The 22,957-nt window shown below is 39.4% G+C and overlaps 1 protein-coding gene across 1 annotated transcript; it reads right to left on the bottom strand.

The window, feature by feature from the left end:
- Positions 1-210: 210 nt before the first annotated feature.
- Positions 211-21,565, bottom strand: PSKH2 (protein serine kinase H2). The gene is made up of 3 exons (XM_003268264.3): positions 21,312-21,565; positions 15,842-16,508; positions 211-1,873 (listed from the first exon to the last, which is right to left on the bottom strand). The coding sequence occupies exons 1-3, from the start codon at positions 21,494-21,496 to the stop codon at positions 1,568-1,570; spliced, it is 1,158 nt and encodes a 385-aa protein (XP_003268312.2). The 5' UTR covers positions 21,497-21,565; the 3' UTR covers positions 211-1,567.
- Between the last annotated feature and the right edge of the window lie 1,392 nt (positions 21,566-22,957).

The raw sequence follows: 22,957 nt of genomic DNA, 5'->3' as shown, positions 1-22,957 counted from the left end.
ACAATTAGATCAAAGGTCCATGCATTTTTAATGTGAGTAGATATTACTACCAAACTGTCCCCCAAGGCCATGAGATGGCATCAAATTGCACTCCTCTCTCTCTGCAGGGCATGAGAGTATCTGCTTGCCCGCAACCTTCCACCATATGTAGTATCCAAGTTTTAAATTGTTTTGATCTAATGGGTAAAAAAAAATTCTTTGCCTTTTAAATTTTCATTTTCTTTGTCATTTTAGTTTTCATTTTGTAAATTACAAATGAAACTAAGCATTTTTTTCATGTACTCATTAGCCATCTATATGTTTATAAACCACCTGGTAAAATATTTGCCCATTTTTCTATGATTTATCTAATGAATTTGTAAGTGTCTTTCTATATTAAAGGAATTAATCCAGGACTGTCATATATCGTGTGATACAGCATTACAACTTAAAAAGAAAATAGTTGTGTCACTAATTACATATTCATATCTATATATCAGATATATAGCTGTTCCATCTATATAGCCTAAAAGAGAAAAATAAAATGAAAAAATTGAGACTGATTTTAAACTTACAGTAAATGTCATTCTAACATTTTATTATTTTACTGAATAAAATAAGCAATATCAACTAGTTAATCATTTATTTACTATGTTTACCCACACATATGAGTGACTCACAGATATGATTAAGAATATTTCAATCTTTATATCATTTTATAAAAATTTACTGTAGAAGAGATCAGGCCATATGCGACTTGCCTAGAGAACTAAGTTTTGAAACTTACCTCTTTATTGCATTACCTATAATTATTTCATGGTGAATGTTTAAAGTCATCAAGGTATTTGATTAAATAATTCTAGAAGAAACCAGTACATACTAAAAAGAGTTGACAGTAGTGATAAGAAGCAAGATGATCATATATTTTTTTCTAAACACTGGTGGTTGATGAATGCTAACACTAGAAAAAAAATCACTATTTTATGATTCTTAAAAATCTCCATTTTTCCCTTGAATAATGCCCCAATTAGACTAAAAGTTTCTGATAGATTGAAATTATATCTTATAGTTCTTTATAGGCCCCATAATTAATAATTTTTCATAAATATTTGCAGACTAAATATGAAATTAACAGACACTTATAACTACTTTGAGTGTTACCTAGTTAACACTGTATACTGGGGCTTAAATAAAAATCAGTAATTTCGGGATAAATACATATATTCCCCATATCTAACTATTCCTGCTATGTCTCTCGTTCACCATGCCTTCACATATACATCCCTTATTTCTATAGTATTGTATTTTATTTAATCCATTACATACTTTAAAGATTTTCTTATTTATTTATTGTTTCCAATTATCTAAACATAGCTAGTATTTACTAAACTATTAATCATTTGCAGCAGTATATTTTGGGAAAATGAATACAGGTATACGAAAAATATATAGAACAAGAAAATGTTAAAAGTCAATATCAATAGTATCCAACAATACCATGGAGTCCCATGTCCTTGGAGCTTGAGGGTGCCCTAATCATGATGAAATGGTCCTAAAATAGGCAAAAATGGTTTTAGAGGTCATCTGCTTACAAAAGTGCAGACAGTGGCGATTCTGCTATCCTTAAGTTTCTCTTGCTCCACATATGCCTGGATTTGTGAGAATAATGTGACTTAGAAGACTGTGCAGATCCAGGACTCTGGGAGTGGGGAGAGGCCCTCCGCATGAGGTTTCGGGAAATGGCCCTCTGGAGATTCTTCATGGAAGACCCTGCAGCCATGGTGATCACCCAGGGATGGTCCAGGGCCTGGCCAGCTGACATGCGATGACCAGCCTCCAAAATCAGTAATTTGTCTATGAAGTCCTTTGCCAAGTGGGAAATGCTTGGCCAAGGCTGAGAATAAAAATAAATAAGTTAGAATAAAATGAATAAAATAGAAACATACACAAACACAAAGAAACCTATTCTTAATTACATAGATTAATGCCAATCAAATCCGAAAAACTATTTCAAATAAGCAGTTTTAATACTCTGTCATTACATATATAGAGGAACTAAACCAATTTTGAGGGAGGAAAAGAAAAAACTTTCACAGAAGAAAAAGACAAACACAAACACAGAAATTCTCTTCCAAACTCTTTGTCCAATGAGTGAGAAAACCTTCTCAGAAATCTGTCCATTGTGCTGTTGTTATCAATACGAGTTCCCATACTGCATTTACAGGACCTGGACAAGGCAAAGCAGCTGTCTTTTATGAACTATGTCAACATCAGGTCAGTGTTTGCAACACTGTGGTCATCTCACAGAATTCCTGTGACTTCAAGAATGAGAAGGAGTAGAAGGGGAAAGTGGAATGGATTGAGAAATCATCAACTTTTCCCTTCCTTTGAAAGCTTACTCTGAACCAGGCACAGTGGCTCACGTTTGTAATCCCAGCACTTTGGGAGGTTGAGGAAGAAGGATAGTTTGAGTCCAGGAGTTTGAAACCAGCCTGGGCAACACAGCAAGACCCCATCTGTACAAAAAATGTAAAAATTAGCCAGGCACAGTGGCACATGTCTGTAATCCCAACTACTCAGGAAGCTGAGGTGGGAGGATTCCTTCAGCCCAGGCATTCAAGGCTGCACTGAGCTATGATGGCACCACCACACTCCAGCCTGGGTGACAGAGTGAGACCCTGTCTCTAAAAAGAAAGAAAGAGGAGAGAGAGAGAGAGAGAGAGAGAGAAGAGGGGAGGAGAGAGGCAGAGAGAGAGAGAGAAAGAGAGAGAAAAGAAAGAAAGAAAGAAAGAGAAAAAGAAAGAAAGAAAGAAAGAAAGAAAGAGAGAAAGAGGAAGAAAGAAAGAAAAAGAAAGGAAGAAAGGAAAAGAGAAAGAGAGAAAGAAAGAAAGAAAAGAAAAAGAAAAAGAAAGGAAGGAAGGAAGAAAGAGAGAAAGGAAGAAAGAAAGAAAGAAAAAGAAAGGAAGAAAGGAAGAGAGAAAGAGGAAGAAAGAAGAAAGAAAGAAAGAAAGAGAAAGAAGGGAGAGGAGGGAAGGAAGGAAGGAAGGAAGGAAGGAAGGAAGGAAGGAAGGAAGGAAGGAAGGAAGGAAGGAAGGAGGAAGGAAGGAAGGAAGGAAGGAAGGAAAGTGAAGTGTACTTCCTCAAACACACTGGGCCCTCACTGTTCCCAATCAGCTGGGAACAAATAGATTCAACATGCAACAAACAGATTCAAATAGATTTGACTACAAATAGATTCAACATGTAACAGCTATGACACAGTTCAATATGCACAGCTAAGTAGTTCCTATTTCAGGGATTTACTGTGGCAGTGTTTACAGCAATTGCACATACTTTAAGTACAATAGCAGCACTTCATAGTGGCATTTGTGAGCATGGGGTTAAGAAGGCTGTTCTTTATACTCAAATTTGCTTTCTGCATTATCTGCTGAGAAAGAAAAGAAACATTTAATCTGAGGAATGCAAGCCCCTTTAAATTATCAGGCCAAGAGAGGCACTGAAATATAACAGCCGTCACTTCTCATTCTCCTCTTGTGCTAAATTATTACCTCTTGAAGCCACTTGCTATGCGGGCTCTACACTATCTAACACCAAGTAGCCATAAAGTGCCATAGGTTGGACACCATCACTCATACCCTACAGTTCCACAATATAGCCAATCACTAATCAATGTTATTTCTGTAAACCAGTGTTAATTCCTCTCAAACAACTTTGTATCAGCCCAGACCTAAGAGCACACGCCCCACAGAAGTTAGGATGTTTTCCAGAGCAGATGTCCCCACTTTGGCCTGATCAGACAAGCTCTTAAAAACTATATTTTGTGCCTCAGCCTCATCCTTTAGGTTGACTCTACCAACACATACCACATACCTGGAAAACACTACAGTTTAGTATCCTTTGTCCTCTACAAAAGAGAAACATTGAGAAAATTACCCATACGTTTGCTGTATCTCAAACACAATTTCTAGTTGATGTGTGTCTTTAAAACATGGTATTTCCAAGGAAAGATAAAGGAATCCTTCCAGGTATTGTCTTTGCCCTTGTGTAAGGATAAATCAGAGTCCATACGTAGACATCACACTCTCCAATCTCTTAGCACCCTATTAACTCTATGTTTTGTTTTTTGTTGTTTTGTTTTGTTTCTTTTTAGAGATGGGGTCTTGTTATATTGCCCAGGCTGGACTTGAACTCCTGGTCTCAAGCCATCCTGCTGCCTCAGTTTCCCAAGTAACTGTGACTGCAGACCCACTCCCACCCCCACCCATGCCAACTTAACTCAGAATTTGTTTGTTTGTTTGTTTTTGAGATGGTGTCTCACTGTGTTGCCCAAGCTGGAGTGCAGTGGCATGATCTTGGCTCACTGCAACCTCCGCCTCCCGGATTCAGGCGATTCTCGTGCCTCACTCTCCCAAGTAGCTGGGATTACAGGCACGTGCCACCAAGCCCAGCTAATTTTTGTATTTTTGTAGAAACAGGGTTTCACCACATTAGCCAGGCTGGTCTCAAACTCCTAACCTCAGGTGATCCGCCTGCCTCGGCCGCCCGAAGTGTTGGGATTACAGGCGTGAACCACTGCCCCCAGCCTTAATCCAGAATTTGAATAATAAGAAACCAGTAAAAGAACTCTTCTTTTTTTTCCTTCAGTGTATTTAGGTAAATGAGACATGAGAAATATTTATCCCAGAAATAAAAGTCATAAAATAAATGAGCATATCTGACAAATACTCAAACACAGGAAAAATAAAATATAAACTCTGCCAGTCTAGAAAATGCACATCAGTGGCTGACACTCACAATGCTATGCCCTCTGGTTCTGGCTAGACATCTATTTGGCCCTGAATCCAGACACATCTATCTGAGCTCAAGGCTATTTAAATGAAGGTTAAATTAGATGGCTCCTCTGGAACATTTTAAGACAAGCAACTGAATCTTTCTGAAAGAATATAAAATACGTGCAGCAAGGTTTATGGAGAGCTTATTAAGATGACCCCAAATGACTGTATGTTTAAAATGCAGTTGCAGAAAATAAAGTAACTGGAAAAAAAGTTCTTCAGCCAAAGCTTATTATTCAAGCATGAGTTATAAATTGCAGAATTCCTGAGCCATAAAGAACAACTGGAGAGTATCTAGGAGTCAATTTATGGAGAGCTTGTAGAAACAGGGTTTGACCGCGTTAGCCAGGCTGGTCTCAAACTCCTAACCTCAGGTGATCCACCTGCCTCGGCCACCCAAAGTGTTGGGATTACAGGCGTGAACCACTGCCTGTTCAAGCTTCTCTTTATCTAGTGGTCACACATCACTTTGTGTACTATAGATCCCCTATCTCTCCTCCTCACCATGAGCCCCAGGAATCTCATGGAAATTGGTGGTGCCTCTTCAAGGAGACAAGAATCATATATTCAAGATTAATATTTTCATTCTCTTCTTTTTTATGAACACCAATTAGTGGGGCTAATTTAATATTTTGTGCAAAAGATTGGTAAATATACAAAAGCTAACTAGGTAATTGGTTTAAAGAATGACTAATATTCCTACAACTAGTCAACACTTTAATATTTCTCAGTTCCTTTGCATAAATGCCCACAAAAAAATCATTATAAAAATAATTATTAAGACCAGGAGTGGTGGCTCATGCCTGCAATCCCAGCATTTTGGGAGGCCGAGGCAGGAGGATCACTTGAGCCCAAGAGTTCAAAACCAGCCTGAGTAACATAGTGAGACACTGTCTCTACAAAAATACAAAAATTAGCTTAGTGTGGTGACACGCACCTGTAGTCCCAGCTTCTCTGGAGGCTGAGGTGGCAGAGTTGCTTAAGCCTAGGAGGTTTGAGGCTGCAGTGAACTGTGATCATACCACAGTAACCAGCCTGGGTGACAGAGCAAGACCCTGTCTCAAAATACAAAGAAACAAAAATTATTAAAAAGCTACACACTACACACACATACACACACACAACATAGACCCAGTCCCTAAAATTCTAGATGAAAACCTTTGAATTTAAGATTGTAATTAATGTTACAATTTGCTAAATATAGAGCTCTTGAAGTATAGGACAATTATTGGTGGATTTAATTAAATATTTTTTTAAAAGCTACAAATATCTATTTTTAAAAATAAATAAGCTATCATTCAATTCCTTGCACTAGAAATACTCATTATCACATTTATCTCCACAAAAATCATAAGTTTTATTAAAAATTTCTACTCGTGACAACCTTCTGATGAATTTTCCTTCCTTCTTTGAACATTAGTGTACGGTCTTGGTAGAATTTAACTCACGCTTTGCAAATAAATTTTATGTAAATATGCCCCAAACTGATTACTCTCCATGACTTTGTTAGTAGTAGACATGGCAAAAATTATTCTTCCACATTTCAGGAAGCAGAAGATTCCATACATCATTTTTGTTATAGATATTTAATATTTTTATTTCTTTATTTCTCAATCTACAAATCAGATTTTAAATGCTTTATCTTGCCAAAAACGAAACTGCAGAAAGACAAAGCGTTGACTAATTATGTCAGAATGCTCTGCCTGCTGGGGCATTTGTAAATTCTGGGAAGAGTGAACACATATTCACAAGTCACAGGTGCCATTTAATTTTAAAATGGAAAGTTAATTAATCTTACACTAGGCTCATAAAGAGGATATTTTTGTGTGTGATGGGGTTCTGCTTCGAGAGAAGGAATGCTTCCATTTCTTTACTCATAAGGAAAACTCTAAATTTAAGTAAAATTGGGTACAGTTGAAGTTTTTTGAGCACCTACTATTTTTCAAAGTACCAGAAGTTAACAAGAGGAGTGTTCCATTTTCTCCAAAGAAAAAACAATGTAAGAGTGACCAAAATAAACGGGTTGGCCTTTGTACCCCAAATCAACAGATGACTCATTCTTCTATGCATAATATACATTTATTATTCATAACTAGTGCTTATAGTATAAACATATGGAATAATGTATGTATTATTTATAACTAGTTCTTGCAGTATAAACCTATTAAAGTATAATATAAACATAGTATTAATATTAAGTCAGTTTCTGGAAACTTTACTCAAATAGTTCCTTTCCTCTCAACTCTGTGAATTCCACTGATGATATCAAGGTCAAGATACAACCTAATCAAGGAAGTAGATAGCATAGCTACTGTTATACCCTAATCACTAATGCAAGGTGACATCTACACAGTCAAAACAAAACACATCACCATCATTTCCCTTCCTAGAAACACTTATTGTCTATCATTGAGTTTAAGAGATGAAGGTTTATATCTATTCAGTTTAAGGCAAGTCAGAGAAGAGATGAAGAAAGTGATAGAGCAGAAAATGAAGTTACTTTTGTAAGATTTAAAACCACTAAAATTATTTTCTATAAAGTAACTTTTAAAGTAAAAATATCATTAAAAATCATTAAGCACCATATTTTTTGGTGAGCGTAAGTACTTAGGAACTAAACCGTAGGAATGGGAACCAAATTACAGGAATTAAGGCTTAGCAGACCTATCTGAAATATGGTACAATATTTATTCCAAGAATTCTAGTCATGATGGAAAGAGGATTAATGTACTGAATGTTCTGCTTTTCTTTCCTTTTTTCCTACTTAATAACCTGAATGGAGAACAAGAGAATAAGAGAAGTTAGTGGAGAGAAAGAGACGGAGCAAAATTGGGATCATGGCTGGTGAAGATGAGCATAATCAATCAGACATGTTACTTCTAAAAGAGAATATCAGCAAAAGTTTTTCTTAACAGTATGAGAATCATAGGTGAACCTAAGTAGATAGGGACCATTTTCTATTAATATCCATGTGGGATTTTAAAATATATATACATACATATATATATATATATATACACACACATATGTGTGTGTGTGTGTGTGTGTGTGTATATATGTTTTTAGGCTAGGCACTGTGGTTCATATCTGTAATCTCTGCAACTCAGGAGGCCAAGGTAGAAGGATCACTTGAGACCAAGAGTTCAAGACCAGCCTGGGCAACATAACGAGACCCTATCTCTACAAAAGATTTTTTTTAAAAAATGAGCTGTGCATGGCACATACCTGTAGTTCCAGCTACTCATAAAGCAGAGGTGAGAAGATTGCTTGAGCCCAGGGAGTCTGGGGCTGCACTGAGCTATTATCACACCACTGCACTCCAGCCTGCTGGGTGACAGAGTGAGACTTTGTCTCTCAAAATAGAAAAAAATGTTTTTCATATCAGTGTCTGTCCTCATCAGCTAGCTAATATGGTTATAAGACTCCTTTTTAAAAATCAATGTATTGCTCACCAAAAAAAGATGACTGTGATACAGTGGAATATAATTAGACGAGAATATATGATTCACAACTCATTGATGAGAATTCTTGTAATTTATCATTAATATTAAAATTCTAACACCAACCTTTCTTCACTATTCCATGTAAAAGATTTAAAAGGTGCACTTGATAAATGAAGTTTATACTGCAGAAAAAAAGCCATAAAACTAATAACTTACTTAGGCAAAATTCAAACTTTCAGTCCCAGTCTCCCAAGTTAATAGTAATTACCAACAACAAAAATAATGAACATACACATAGCACTAACTCTGTATACACTAGCATATGAAAATAGTCTCAGCACCTAAATCTATTAGCTTATTTGATCTTCACAACAACCCTGTTAGGTAGGTACCGCCATGATTACCATTTCACAAATGCAGAAACTGAGATACAGAAAAAAACTTTTAAATGTCCCAAGTTACACAGTAAATTGCAGAGCTGGTAGTGGAATCCAGTCACTCTTGTTCCAGATAGTGGGAATTTTTGTTTGTTTGTTTGTTTGTTTGTTGTTGTTGTTGTTTAGAGAGAAGGTCTCACTCTGTTACCCAGAAGACTAGAGTGCAGTGGTGTGATCATAGCTCGCTGCAGCTGTGATCCTCTTGCCTCAGCCTCTCAAGTGGCTAGGACTATAGGCACATGCCACCATGCCCACCTAATTTTAAAAAAATGTGTTTTGTAGAGATGGGGTCTTGTTATGTTGCCCAGGCTGGCCTTGAACTCTTGGGCTCAGGTGATCCTCCCACTTTAGCCTCCCAAATCATTGGGATTATAAATATGAGCCACCATGCCTGGCCCAGATCGTGTTCTTAATTATTATATTATACAGTTTTTCAAAATACTTATATCAATATGCACGCATGTATACACACACACACACACACACACACACACACACACGAATGCAGGCATCTGAGCTCTAAAGTTTTTTTTGTTTGTTTGTTTTCATTTGTTTTTGTTTTTGTTTTTTGAGACAGAGTCTTACTCTGTCACCAGGCTGGAGTGCAGTGGCTGGAGTGCAGTGGCGCTATCTCGGCTCACTGCAACCTCCGCCTCCCGGGTTCAAGCGATTCTCCTGCCTCAGCTTCCTCAGTAGCTAGGACTACAGACACGCACCACCACACCCAGCTAATTTTTGTATTTTTAGTAGAGACGGGGTTTCACCATGTTGGCCAGGATGGTCTCGATCTCTTGACCTCATGATCTGCTCGCCTCGCCTCGGCCTCCCAAAGTGCTCAGATTACAGGCATGAGCCACCGCTCCTGGCCTAAAGTTTTTACATTTTACTAGTCCATGTATTCCCTTATATGCTTTTGCATATATTCTGTCTATTTGGAATCTTCTTCCTTCCAGAAACGACTACCCTTCCTGCAAGATAGCACAAATGTGGCCCTTTTCATGGACCCTGACCCAATTTTCCTAAGCAATGATAGATTTTCTTCCATTGCCCCGTGAACTTTGAGGCTTTGTTCCCACTTATATTAAAGCACTTGTATTTGAAGAGATACATAATCATACTTGATCTCTCAGCCAAGACCACGAGGCGAGGCTCCTAAGAGCAGAGACACTGAGCTGAACAAAATTTCCGGCATGAGGAAGTCCTGACCAGAAGGAAGGGGTGAAGACCGCATAAAGATGCCTTCAAGTGGTCTCCATGATGAGTCCTTTATTTAGTGTCTCATGCACGAGCTCTGCCACCATCCAAAAGCCATTGTGAAGGCACTGGCAATCAAGCAGATAAATGAAGGCCTTCCTTGCACACTGGGGAGGAAATCTGTGCTCTCTTCCATCCCTTCTCCACCATCTGCTGTACCTGTCTACCCTGGCTGCTCCTCCAGCATTGCAGAAAGCAACTAGAAAAGGGGACTCCTACGCCCACCCTGCAAAACCCAGTGAATAGAGTAGATGTAACCTTTCAGACCACCTACATATTCCAGAACGGATCTAATAAACTCAGCAACTAAGGATGTTAATTATCATCTACCTAACTGTAAGTCAGAAATTCTAAGCTGTGTTCAAAACAGTTATATCTGAGATACAGTTACTTATGCAGTTATAAATCAGAATCTTTTAATATTTTTCAAAAGCAATTTATTTGTAATTGAATGCATTCTCCTTGCTTATTCCTTTTAGATGTCTTATTGAATGCAGAGAGAAAATATGGCAGTATCTCTGCCTTTAAGGAGCTTGTAATGTCTTAAAGCAGCAACCTATAGCAACCAGATTAAATTAGAACAAATGAAATTAATTATAATTCTAAACAGTATTTGGCAAAGGGAAAGAATGACAGAAGTGGAATGATCATTGAAGATTTCATGAAAAAGAATATATTTCACAACAAAATCCAAAAAATTAAACATTAATATTATGGCTAATTTTTACTTATATATGAGTGGAGCTAGAGTATGACTCTGTTAGATATTAGTGTAATATTTAGTATTATATTAAACACATCACTCCCCTTCACCATAAGAGGTATACACATAAATCTCTGGAAGTTTTCATCCAATTTATTTTATTTTATTTTATTTGTTTTTTTGAGACAGGGTCTCACTCTTGTCACCCAGGCTGGAGTGCAGTGCTGCAATCTTAGCTCACTGCAACATAGACCTCCCAGGCTCAAGCAATCTTCCCACCTCAGCCTCCAGAATAACTGGGACTACAGGCACACATCACTATGTCTGGCTAATTTTTTGTATTTTTGGTAGGATAATGTTTTGCAGTGTTGCTCAGACAGGTCTAGAACTTCTGAGCTCAAGCAATCCTCCTGCCTTGGCCTCCCAAAGTTTTGGGATTACAGGTGTGCACCACAATGCCCAACCTATTTAATTTGATTTTTATACCTGAATTCTGGGGAAAATAAGTGATTTATACAATGTGTCATATCTGGAATTTCAGTTATAGGCAAAAGAAAACCTTTTTGAAAAAATGCAAATTATTATTTTACAGTTCTGCAAATCAGAAGTCTAAAATGGGTCTTATGGGCTAACATCAAAGTGTCACCAGAGCTGTGTTCCTTCCAGAGGCTCTAGGGGAAAATGCATTCCTTGCTTTTTCTAGCTCCTAGAGACTGTCCTTATTCCTTGCCTCATGACCCCTCTCTGCATCTTCAAAGGCACATCACTTCAACCTGTTTCCATAGTCATATCTCTTCTCTCTCTAGCTTTGACCCTCTTGTCTCCCTACTATAAAGAAACTTGTGATCATATTGGGCCTCCCAGATTATCCATAATTATCTCCCAATCTCAAGAGTTTTAACTTAATCACATCTGCAAATTCTCTTTTACCATATAAGGTAACAATCACAGATTCTGGGTATTAGGGCATGGACATCTTTGGTGGGTCATTATTCTGTCTACCACATCTATGCTTCCAGACTTGAGGATATGGGAAACCAAAATATATCCACCAAACTATACTTCTTTGGCATATTTTGAGATGGCTCTTTAGAGGGGCTGCAGACACCACAGTGGCTCTGAAAGCTGTCCTTTTGTGGAAAAGATTTGCATCTGTAGAGGAAATCTACATTAGCGAAGTAAACAGTGGATGCAAACAGGATTTCTCTGAGACCCATTATCAGCCTTATCCTAAACCAGGAAAGATTAACTCATAGGAAATATCTGACAGTATTAAAGTTCCAACAGGGAAACTGTCACCACTGGATTCCATCTATTCTTTCTGAGAGCTGCTACCTGAGAGACTTCATCTGCATAACAAGACAGCCTTTGCTCACCATGCCATTTCTCCCCTCCCCCTCCCATAACCTGTCTCCAAACTCCCAGTCTCTATTCCTTTCTGTACAGTACGAAAACTTCAGTCATTTGGCCCTTCTTTAAGTCTCATCTTTTGTGTGGCTCCTGTGCACAGAAATAAATTTATATACATTTTCTCCTGTTGATCTGCCTATTATCAGTTTGCCTTATAGATTCAAATTATATTCAGAGGGGAAGGAAAATTTCCTTTACCCTAAATGGTCACCTGGTTTTAAATAAAATTGGTACAATTAGCAATTACTAGACTTGGCAACAGATGCTAAATATGTGGTAATATGATGACAAATGAAAACATGATGATATACTTTTCTGAGCCTACCAATATATGATTCCTTGGTATTATGGACTGATTATTTTATTCTCTCAAAATTCTCTGTTGAGCCCTAACCCCCAGTGTGGCTATGTTTGGAGATGAGGCCTGTAGGGAAGTAATTAAGCCACCAAACCTGTGGTATTTTATTATGGCAGCCTGCACTGACTAAGACACTTGGTGATATCAAAAGAAATGTTAATATGCTGGACATGAGTGCCTGACAGACATGGGGAAGGAAATCAAGATAATATAAATCTAGTACTTTATTACAAGCAGTCACACTCCTCTGTGGTGTATATTGTCAGTACTCTGGGGCTACAGGCAGGCATTTCCTCAAGAAACAGAGGGTGCCTTGCACCTCCCACCACGGAGATGCTGTTAATGCTCCATCTAGACCCTGGGCCCCTCTTTCCTGTATGCATGCATGCACCCTTCTTTTGAAATGCTTTGCTTCTAAATCCCAGCCCCCTGCTCTTTTTCAGCAGACTGCCCTGGGGCTCATGGAGTCACTCTGCCTTGACCTCAGAAGGCCTGAGAATTTACCACCATTACCAACCCCAGTGACCAACAGATAGGTGTGGTGTGAAAACCCTGCCTATTAGCCTCTGGACAATGCTGAGAAGTATTAATATCTCCCCTGCTGAATAAGGCCTACCCTCTGTGGCCTTGGCCTCTTTGCCTTCCTTGTCCTGCTCCCCTCACTCCCTTACCTGTCTCCCCAGGAGTCTATCCATAATAAATCACTTGCACGTGAATCCTCTTCTCAGAGTTGCTTCTGGGGAAACTGACCTTAGGAACTCTTTGAATTAAACCTAACAAAAGAATTTTTTAACCGAAAATATTATATATTGTTTATTATTCTTTCACATTAAAAATAATTATAATACCTAGTCCAAATATGGCCCCAATGGACCACACCCCCATATCACACTCTGTGTAGTTCCCCCCAACATTGAATCATGGCTGGCGTAGGACTCAGTAACCAATAGAATGATGCAGACTTGGAGCTGTGCTATTTTCAAGTTTAGCCTTGAAGAGGACTGGCAACTTCCATACCTCCCTTTTGGAATATCCCCTTCCCTCAGCTGTCATGTAAGAAATCTGGCTGCCCTGTTGGAGAAAGCACATGGAGAAACGCGTGGAGGAAAAGAGAGCCAGAGATGCATAGAAAGAATGAGAGAGAAAGGCCTAGGAGTCCCAGTGATCTAGTTGAACCCGGATTCCAGCCATCCCCACCAAGATGCCAGACATTTGCGTGGGGCCCTTGTGGATATTCCATCCCAGTCAAGCCCCCAGATGACTGCAGTCCCATCCAACATCATGTGGCACAGAAGAGTCACAAGCTGAGCCTTATCAACCACAGGTTCATGAGTCATAAAAAAGTGATGATTGTTTTAAGCCACTAGGTTTGGGGATTGTTTGTTATGCAGTGGTAGATAACCGAAACAGAAATATATGTTCTTTGTAAACAAAACAAAAACAGAAATAGAAAGATACTCAAGCTATAAAGAAAATCAAAATGATCCAAATCACCATACCAGGAGAAAAGCCCTGGAAACATCCTATTGTATTTCCTCCTAGCCTTTTCCCATGCAAATATTTTCCCACATGAACGTGATCATAGTGTATACACAGTTTATATCCTGCTTTTATTCCCCTTGGCAGTATATCGTGAAAATTTTCCAATGTCATTACAATTTTTAAATGTGCATGAATTGGGGACTATCATACTCTATCATATGGATGTTCAGTTATGTGTTCAAACATTCTCTCAGGACTCTTTTTAATTTTTTACTTTTGTAAATATAGCTTGGATTAGTACTCTTACAGTGAAACCTTTGCTACATCTGGGATTGCTTAGATTCTTACAAATCAAATTATCAGATCAAAATACATAAATTTTTTAAAGTTCTTGATATGGTTTGGCTCTGTGTCCCCACCCAAATGTCATCTCATATTGTAATCCCTGTAGTCCCCATGTGTCAGGAGGGGAACAAAGTGGAGGTGATTGGATCATGGGCAGTTTCCCCATGTTGTTCTCATGATAGTGAGCGAGTTCTCACGAGATCTGATGGTTTTATAAACGGCTCTTTCCCCCTCTCTTTCTCTTCTGTCGCCATGTGAGAAGGTCCAAGCTTGCTTCCCCTTGGCCTTCTGCCATGCTCGTAAATTCCTGAGGCCTCCCCAGCCATGCAGAACTGTGAGACAACTAAACCTTTATTTAAATATAAATTACCCAGTCTTGGATATTTCTTTACAGTAGTGTGAAAATGGTCTAAGACAGTTCTAGATTCATATTTTCAAACTACTTTCCAAGAAACCTATGACAATTTGTCCTCTACTAGTACTTAGTGAGAGGGCTAATCTCTCAGTACTCTTCGCAGCCATGTGTAGAATTTAGTTGTTTTTTGTTTTATCTTTATGAATTTGAAAGACAATAAAAAAACATTTGTGTGTTCATTTGCATTTCTTTGGTCATTAGTGAGGCTGGACATTTTTCAGACTTTTAATAATCAATGGTATTGCATTGTCTGTGAATTTTTGCCATCCTTTCCTACTTCCTTGTGTAAATTTTAGTTCTCATTTATCAATTTGTATGAGTTTGTAAAAACATATACATGTACCATAAGGCGCTAAAGGTCTGTCAGAGTGTAGAAAACATTATATTTAAATTTGTTATTTAACTTTAATTTTGCTTAAAGATGTTGCTGTAGATATACATGTTACATTTTAAGTAGGTATAAGCAAATATCAATGTTGTTCTTCATGAGAAATTAGAAGTCAAATAAATTTGCTCATCTGCTGTACATGAAATGAATTTCCTATTTTGTCAGGCTTCCCACACGCAAGCGTTGGCAACTTTCCTTCCTTACCCAAAACAACAAAAAAGTTAACACATTCATGAACACTGGGAGTTTCAAGTTTAATCAGTGGATAAATATTTTACACAAGCTGTGAGGTTAAACATTTCGCTGAGAAAACACTTCATCACAAAAAGGGCTCGGATCATCAAGATTTAAGGCAGAAAAATCTCTCGCCAAACACCCAAGCGTCATGCTGAGTTTCTGTGAACACATTAGTCTAGTCAGCCAGCTCAAGCTCTGCACAGATTGGAGAAAAAAACTGCAGAGGAACTCATTTATCTACTTGATTGTCAGTGTCATGTGCTAACCACAGGCAGCTAGTAATGGAGGCCCTTGCTATCTTGAGTCAAATGGCTCTCAGTCAGGGGCAATTTTGCCCCACAGGGGACATTTAACAATGTCTGGAGACATTTGGGGGTCCCACAACTGGGGGAGGTGCGTTACTGGTATTTAGAGTAGAGGGCAGGGATGCTGCTAAACATCCTACAGCACACAGGACAACCCCAATAAAGAATCATCCAGTCTTAAATGTCGAAAGTAGCAAGGTGGAGAAAGCCCACTCTAAACCAACACAATAGAAATAAAATAATGCTCTCTTACCTCTCCTGTGTAATTATATTTGCCTTTCAGAATCTTCCTGTAAAGCCTTGTCTGGCTTTCATCATCAAAAGGCAGGAATCCACTAAGTAAAGCATATGTGATCACACCAAGAGCCCACATGTCCACTGCACTGGTATAAGGCTTCCTTAGCAAAACCTCAGGAGCTATGTACTCTGGGGTCCCACAGAGGGTCTTCATTGTCCAGTCACCACTTTTGTTCCCGGAGTGTGCCAAACCAAAATCTGTAATTAAAATTTTCGACTCTGCACCTGGATGATAGTATAAGAGGTTTTCAGGCTTTAGGTTCCTGTGAGTTATTCGCAGCGCGTGTAAATACCTAATCCCATCAGCAACCATCCGGAGGATCCTGACGGCATCCCGCTCTGTAAAGGATCCCTGAGCAATGAGTCGATCAAAGAGCTCCCCTCCCGTAGCCAGCTCCATTACCATGTAAACTCGATCCTCAGCCTCAAAGATCTCCATGAGCTGGACAATGTAACGATGGCTAACCCGCCGCAGGACGCTCAGCTCAGACACGCACGCTTCTCTACCTTCTCTCTCTCTGGTTTCCATCACTTTTATTGCAAAAGGTTTCTTGGTGGTCTTCTGCTCCACCCTGACAACCCTGCTGAAACTGCCCATCCCAATAAGAGCTTTGATGTCATATCTGTTGGGAAGAAAAACCAAACATGTTATCCCCAGAAGTGATGATTCTCAAAATTATTTAAGTCCATGCTTTATATCATCTTTTCTATCCTTCTATTCCTCTCATCGGATTTATTTGCTTATTATTACTTGTGTTTATTATTTTTGAAAGGTGCCCCAAATCCTGTTTTGAAATGGAGGAAAATGATATAAAGGTAATCTGTTGGTAGAAAAACAACCTCAATACAATAACTACCATTTATTATACAGTTATTATATGCCAACAATTTTTTAAAATCTTATCCCTACTAAAACCCTGCTGGGTAATATAATAATATTCCCCTTTTTCAAATAAGGAAATCCAGACTTAGAAAGAAGTTAAATGAGTTATCAAGGCCACCCAGATTGTAGTTGGAATGGATGGGATTCAAATCCAGCCCTTTCAAACGCATTTCACAAAAACGGTTTCAAGAAGGTTAAGACCCCCCTCTACCAATTTCTTTCCTTCCTCTAGCCCTTGTTTTTGTCATTCTTCAACAACAAACAAATCAAGTGGGGGAGAATAAAGTAGAAGCTTACTCCTGTTTATAATTTCTCAAAAGGCAGAGGATCCCATATCAGGAGGCAGAGAATAAACAGTATGTTTCTTTGGGTTGCTTGACTGTGAGCTCAGCTCCAGGCTCATCTTGTACACAGTAGCTGTTAATAAGGAAGAAGTAAATGCAGCTGTGCTATTACAAGAGCCGGTTTCAGCAGTCTGCTGGGAGTAGTGTTAGGGCCACCTTGCAGCCAGTAGCTTCTCACAGTCTCCCTCCATCCCCATTCCCACACTTGGAATTTCTAGGCAGTAAAGAGAATTTTAACGTGGAATGTATGTCATAATTTGTAAACCAATTATCCCACAAAAAGGCCAAGAACACATGTTTACCTATGTAACAAACCTGCACATCCTGCACATGTACCCCTGAACTTAAAAGTTGAAGAAAAAAAGGCTAGGATATCAGCTCAGATTTCAAATGCAAGGGATCTTAAGCTTTAATTATCTGTGTAAACGTCTATTAAAATTTAAGAATCTGGCCAGGCACGGTGGCTCATCATGTAATCCCAGCACTTTGGGAGGCTGAGGTGGGAAGACTGTTTAAGCCTAGGAGTTTGAGAGCAGCCTGAGCAAAAAAGTGAGACGCCTTCTCTATAACAAATTAAAAAATTAGCCAATCATGACACACAGCTGTAGCCCCAGCTACTCAGGGGACTGAAGCAGGAGGATCCCTCGAGCCCAGGAATTTGAGGTTGCAGTGAGCTGTGATCAGACCACTGCACTCCAGCCTGGGTGACAGAGACCTCTTTCTCAAAAATTAAAAAAGTAAAAAATAAAATGGAATCCTATCAAATTTAACCCTCTACTTCATATTAAGACATGTTGAGAAAATGCTAGACTTAAAATCATGATTGTATAGCTGGAAAGATTATTAAAGTTGGGTATTTAACCCAACTTCTTGTTTTACCGATGAGGAAATTTGAAGAACACATTAGCCAATTGGTTGTTTACGTTGTAGAGTCAGGATTAGAACACAGGTCTCCTTTCTTTTTTTTTTTTTTTTTTTTTTTTGAGATGGAGTCTTATTCTGTCACCCAGGCTGGAGTACAGTGGCATTATCTTGGCTCACTGCAACCTCTGCCTCCCGGGTTCAAGCGATTCTCCTGCCTCAGCCTCCTGAGTAGCTGAGATTACAGGTGCACACCACCATGTCCGGCTAATTTTTGTATTTTTTTTAGTAGAAACGGGATTTCACCATGTTTGCCAGGCTGGTCTCGGACTCCTGACCTGAAGTGATCTGCCCACCTCAGCCTCCCAAAGTGTTGGGATTACAGGTGTGAGCCACTGTGCCTGGACTTCATTTTAATAAAACCTCTCCTAGCTAAGGATGACAGAGAATGGAATGTACTCAGGGAGTACCCAGGGAGAAGGCACCTTTTTATATCACATATTCAATACCAAAGATTCTAATACTAAACAATGCTTTAAATAGTCTTACTTCTTTTATTGAGCTTATTTTTCCTGTAACTTTTTTTTTTTGCCTTCTTGTTTGTTCTTTATATTCCTGTATGTACTGAATAAAAATGACATTTGGCTGTACCAGATTACAGAAAACAGCTTTGTTCTCCACAGAGCATTTAATTTTCTGGCCAATTACCTTATCAAAACAGACAGCAATTTAGTCATCTTAAATAGATTCTTTCCCCTTTTCCCTTTCCAACTCTGCTTTTTTATTCACATGCATTCCCAGTGTGATTTTGAAGATAATCACAGGCATTTCAAATTCTATTGCTTTGAAGACCAACCAAGTTTTATATTACCTCTATTGTGGATGAACACACTTTGTAAATGCTAATTTATTGCTATGCCCTCAAAGCTGCCATCAAACTCATTTGTTCACAGAATTAATCATATCAAACAAACTACCATTTCTGAGAACTACACTCTTTTGCTCAAATAAAGGAAGCTTTATTCAATACTGTTAAGGGGGCTTCACATTTCCAATATTTGAAAAAATGCTAGTAATTTGGCATTGGAGGAAACAGTACACTTTAAGCCAAGATTTAGAACGGTGGAAATAAATGCCTCAGATTGTTATTCAATTTGTCCCATAACAAATTCTTATAGCTACAGCCTTGCTCGTGAGTCCTCAACTGCCATGAATGGTGAGCATGTCTATGATTTGCGTGGTTATACCTTGCAGAGTGCCTAGCACAGAAGAGTGGCAATAAACACTGAACAAAAGAATCATTCACTGAATACATATTATTTCTGAATCATCATATATATTTTGAAAACATTAAGTAAAGATCACATCAAGTAGGGAAGAATGCCTTTATAAGGCCTTTTCATTTCCTTCACTTTTACCCCTCCACTCTCTTAAAAGAGTAACCTCAAAGTCAGTTTAGTACGTGGGGCAATTTTGTATCATCCCAGGGACTACATAAATTGGAACTATTACTTTAACCTCAGCTGTTGTGATATAAACTGGGAATTTTTGAACATAGATTAAAGATTTGAAACAAGGAAATAATAATAGTGTCACAATCTGCTTGAGAGAAACAATTGTAATAAACTCCCAACAAGAAAGTAAATATACTCATATTTAAATTCTATCATCTCTTTTCTGCAAAAGTTATAGATGGAATCACAACGGAGAAGGAAGATGATTGTGTTCTAGTCCCAATTCTACCATTAACTTGGACAAGTCACTTAACCTTTGGGGACTCAACTACTCATTGATTAAATATGAGTCTTGAGTTAAAGTCTCTGAAGCCCTTATAATGTTGAGATCCTCTGCTTCTGTGATGCCTTTACACTCTAGGGGTCTGGGTCTACCCTGGGATTGGGAATTAGGAGGGTGGATGAAGACTAGACCAGACTAGCATCATCTCTCTGACTACAAATGACCAGAGATGCCATTTAACCAATTCAGTCTTGGCAAGACCCTGTACCTACTCAGATTCAGTTCAGTCATATTAGCTAGCCTTGTTCTACTCTAGGCTTAGCAGCCACTGGACTAATCCTCCAGGAGTCATTGTACTAAAAGTTCTCAAGGAAGCCAGGAAATGGCTCTGCATAGATTCTGGACAGAGCACTGTGATGAAGTGAGCATGCAATTCTAGGACCAGCAGTGCCTTGGGAAGCCAGCTGAGCCACTCGTTATTGTGTCCCCCGAAACACACAGAGGAGAAAGGGATTCTGTGATTTACTTGGTCAAAATGTCCAACATGTCCAACATGGTACATTCAGGAGGCCAACCAACCTGCAATCTTCTACATAGCAAGGGCTTATTTGTATTCACGAAGACAATAATCAGCACTGCACTAAGGTCTAATGAGGATTGGTGCCATGCACTGTGCAGCATAATTTACATGTATTACTTTAACTATGCTCGAAACAGTCTTATGAGATAGATACTCCCATTTTACAGAGCTAGAAACTAAGGAAGGAAGAAAGCTAAGGAATGTTCTACATGGTATATGGTAGAAGATATGGGACTGGACCTCAAGTCTGGTTGTCTCAAAGGCGCATCTCTAGTTCACTCACTGTAATCCCAATTTTTAGAATTTAGTGGAAGATCCTTCACACACCTGGTCTGGCAGGACCCAGCCCCAGGATATTAGTGGCAAAGCCGTCTTCCACCACAGATGCTGGAGGTTGGCAGGCAGTCCTCTCACACCCGCACCCCCCACCTCCGAAGACAGGAATTCCTTCCCTTGTTTGCTGCTGCTCCTGCTCTCTTTTTTCCCATCCTCTGAACTCCCTGCTCAGAGATGTCAAAGAGAAATTGTACTGGGCACTTACGGAACACAGCAAGGAAGGCTTATCCCAGACTATTGCAATAGGGGTCAAGGCTTCTGCAACAGGGGAAAGAAAATGGACGCCTTTGAAACAAAAGACAAGAAAGTTTTTAAGCGCTGGGGTAAGCTAGTGGAAAAGAATGGGAGAAGGTTAGGGAGAGGCGGTCAATGAGATCTGTGTTTGCTACTTGGCTCTTATGGAAGTTAGGCTCCTACCCTCCCACAGAGACTGGGAGACAGTGGCCCTAACTCTCTTGATGACTACATTTCAAAGGGATGGCTCCCAGCTGCTTGAAAAAGACACTCTTGGGTTGTAGAAGATTTACATCTCAAAAGGGCAGAGAAAGGGGGAGATCAGTGGCCTATCATCCGAAAGAACCCTGTCCAAAATTGAGTCAAGCTGAAGGAAACCTTGAGGCGGTCTTGGCCAGGGGTTTTTCTTTGTCAGCCCAGTCCCAGGCCAGTTCCTCACGTGGCGCTTTACCTGGCAAGGACACGGGGGTCGAACTTGGCTCGGAAGCGAGCCACCTGTATCCTCTGCGCCGCCTGGGCCGCCGCCTCGGGCCCGGGCCCCGCGCCTCCGACGCCGGCTTGACTTTGACCTTCGTGCTTGGCCCAGGCCAGCGCTGACGGCCCCGGGACCACCTTCCTGCTGGCGCCGCACCCCATACCCGCAACACGCCCGCCGCTCACGGGACCTGGGGACTCGGGAAGCAGCCAGCCCTGTTCCTCCGCCCTTTATCAAAGAGCAGCTGCGAGGGGCGGGACACTCGGAAAGAAACCCCACTGAGGGGTCGTGGTCAGGAGGACAGCCCCCAGGATACCCGCTGACGACCCAGACGCCTGGATCATCGCTGGTCACAGTCTGTGTGTGTAATCCGACGTGATGAAAGCAAAGTCAACCAGCGGGCAGAGCCTGAGCCTAATTCTCTGGGCTTCACTTTCTGCATCTCTAACCTGAGAAAGTGAACATATAAAATTATACGATTCTATAAAAGATATCGTCCCTCTAAAGAACTTTTCGCTGAGCTCATATTCAGATGACGTGAACATTAAATATATACATATATTTAAAATTCTAAGAGCTTATAATATTTAAAGTATAACTTCACTGCCTTCTATTGCATTAAACGGTTGACAAAGGCCTGTGTCTGGCACTCATGACCTTCATCTTCCGGGTAATCCATCTAAGACAGAAAAACTCAGGGCCACAATAGATGTCTAGAACCCAGACGAACACCCTAAGCAAATGCAGTGAGAAAACCTGTATATATATATACACGCTGCCAAACTATTTCGCGCTATCACGGCACCTTACAAAATTAGGACTGTAATAATTCAGGCAAGTCAGTAATAATTTTTGAATTACTGAGAATATTTTTGTCACTACGCTAATGAATAATTCATGTTAACTTGCATATCTTTATATTTAGCACCAAAGAAAGAATATTTAGCTTCTGTAGAATTTCAAGTTTTATAAGTTTTATTTGTCTTGTAACTATAAAAAAGAAAATAAAAATTAGTATATAGTAATAAGTGATAGAAAAAATCTCTGCTGTCCAGTAAAAACATAAATTTCATTTTGTTATTGTAGTGACTTAAAGAAATCCCCAGGCACAACAGGAAATGAGGTTTTCTTATTTTAATGCACAAGTTTAAAAAGATAAAATGATAAGAGTATTTCACTGTATTTTCACTGATTTGCCTAAAGGATTTCTGCCTTTTCAAGTTGGCAATTTGCATCCAAAGCTTTCAAAAACGATGGCTAGAAATGGTTACATGGTAAAATAGTTACAATATGTTGCAAGGTTAAAAAAAAAAAGCCTACATAGCATGATCTCATTTTTAAAATCACTGATAAAATAAGTTCCAATGGTGAGGAAGGGAGGCCTCCAGCTGACAGAGAGCAAAGAACTGAGGCCTGCTGACAACTATAGGCGTGATCCTGGGAACCGATTCTCAACCTCAGCCAAGCCTTGAGACGACTGCAGCTCTGGCCAGCAGCCTGATGGCAACCTCCTGAGACAGCTCTGAGAGGAGACTTTCCAGGTTCAAGTCCCGGTACACCACTTACCAGTTCTGTGACCCTAGGAAAGATATTTAAACTCTCTGTCTTCTCAGTTTTCTTAT

The sequence above is a fragment of the Nomascus leucogenys genome, chromosome 16 (genome assembly GCF_006542625.1).
Source record: "Nomascus leucogenys isolate Asia chromosome 16, Asia_NLE_v1, whole genome shotgun sequence".
Taxonomy (NCBI): domain Eukaryota; kingdom Metazoa; phylum Chordata; class Mammalia; order Primates; family Hylobatidae; genus Nomascus; species Nomascus leucogenys.
Note: the sequence above shows the minus strand (reverse complement) of the source record. Positions and strands in the feature narration are given on the sequence as shown.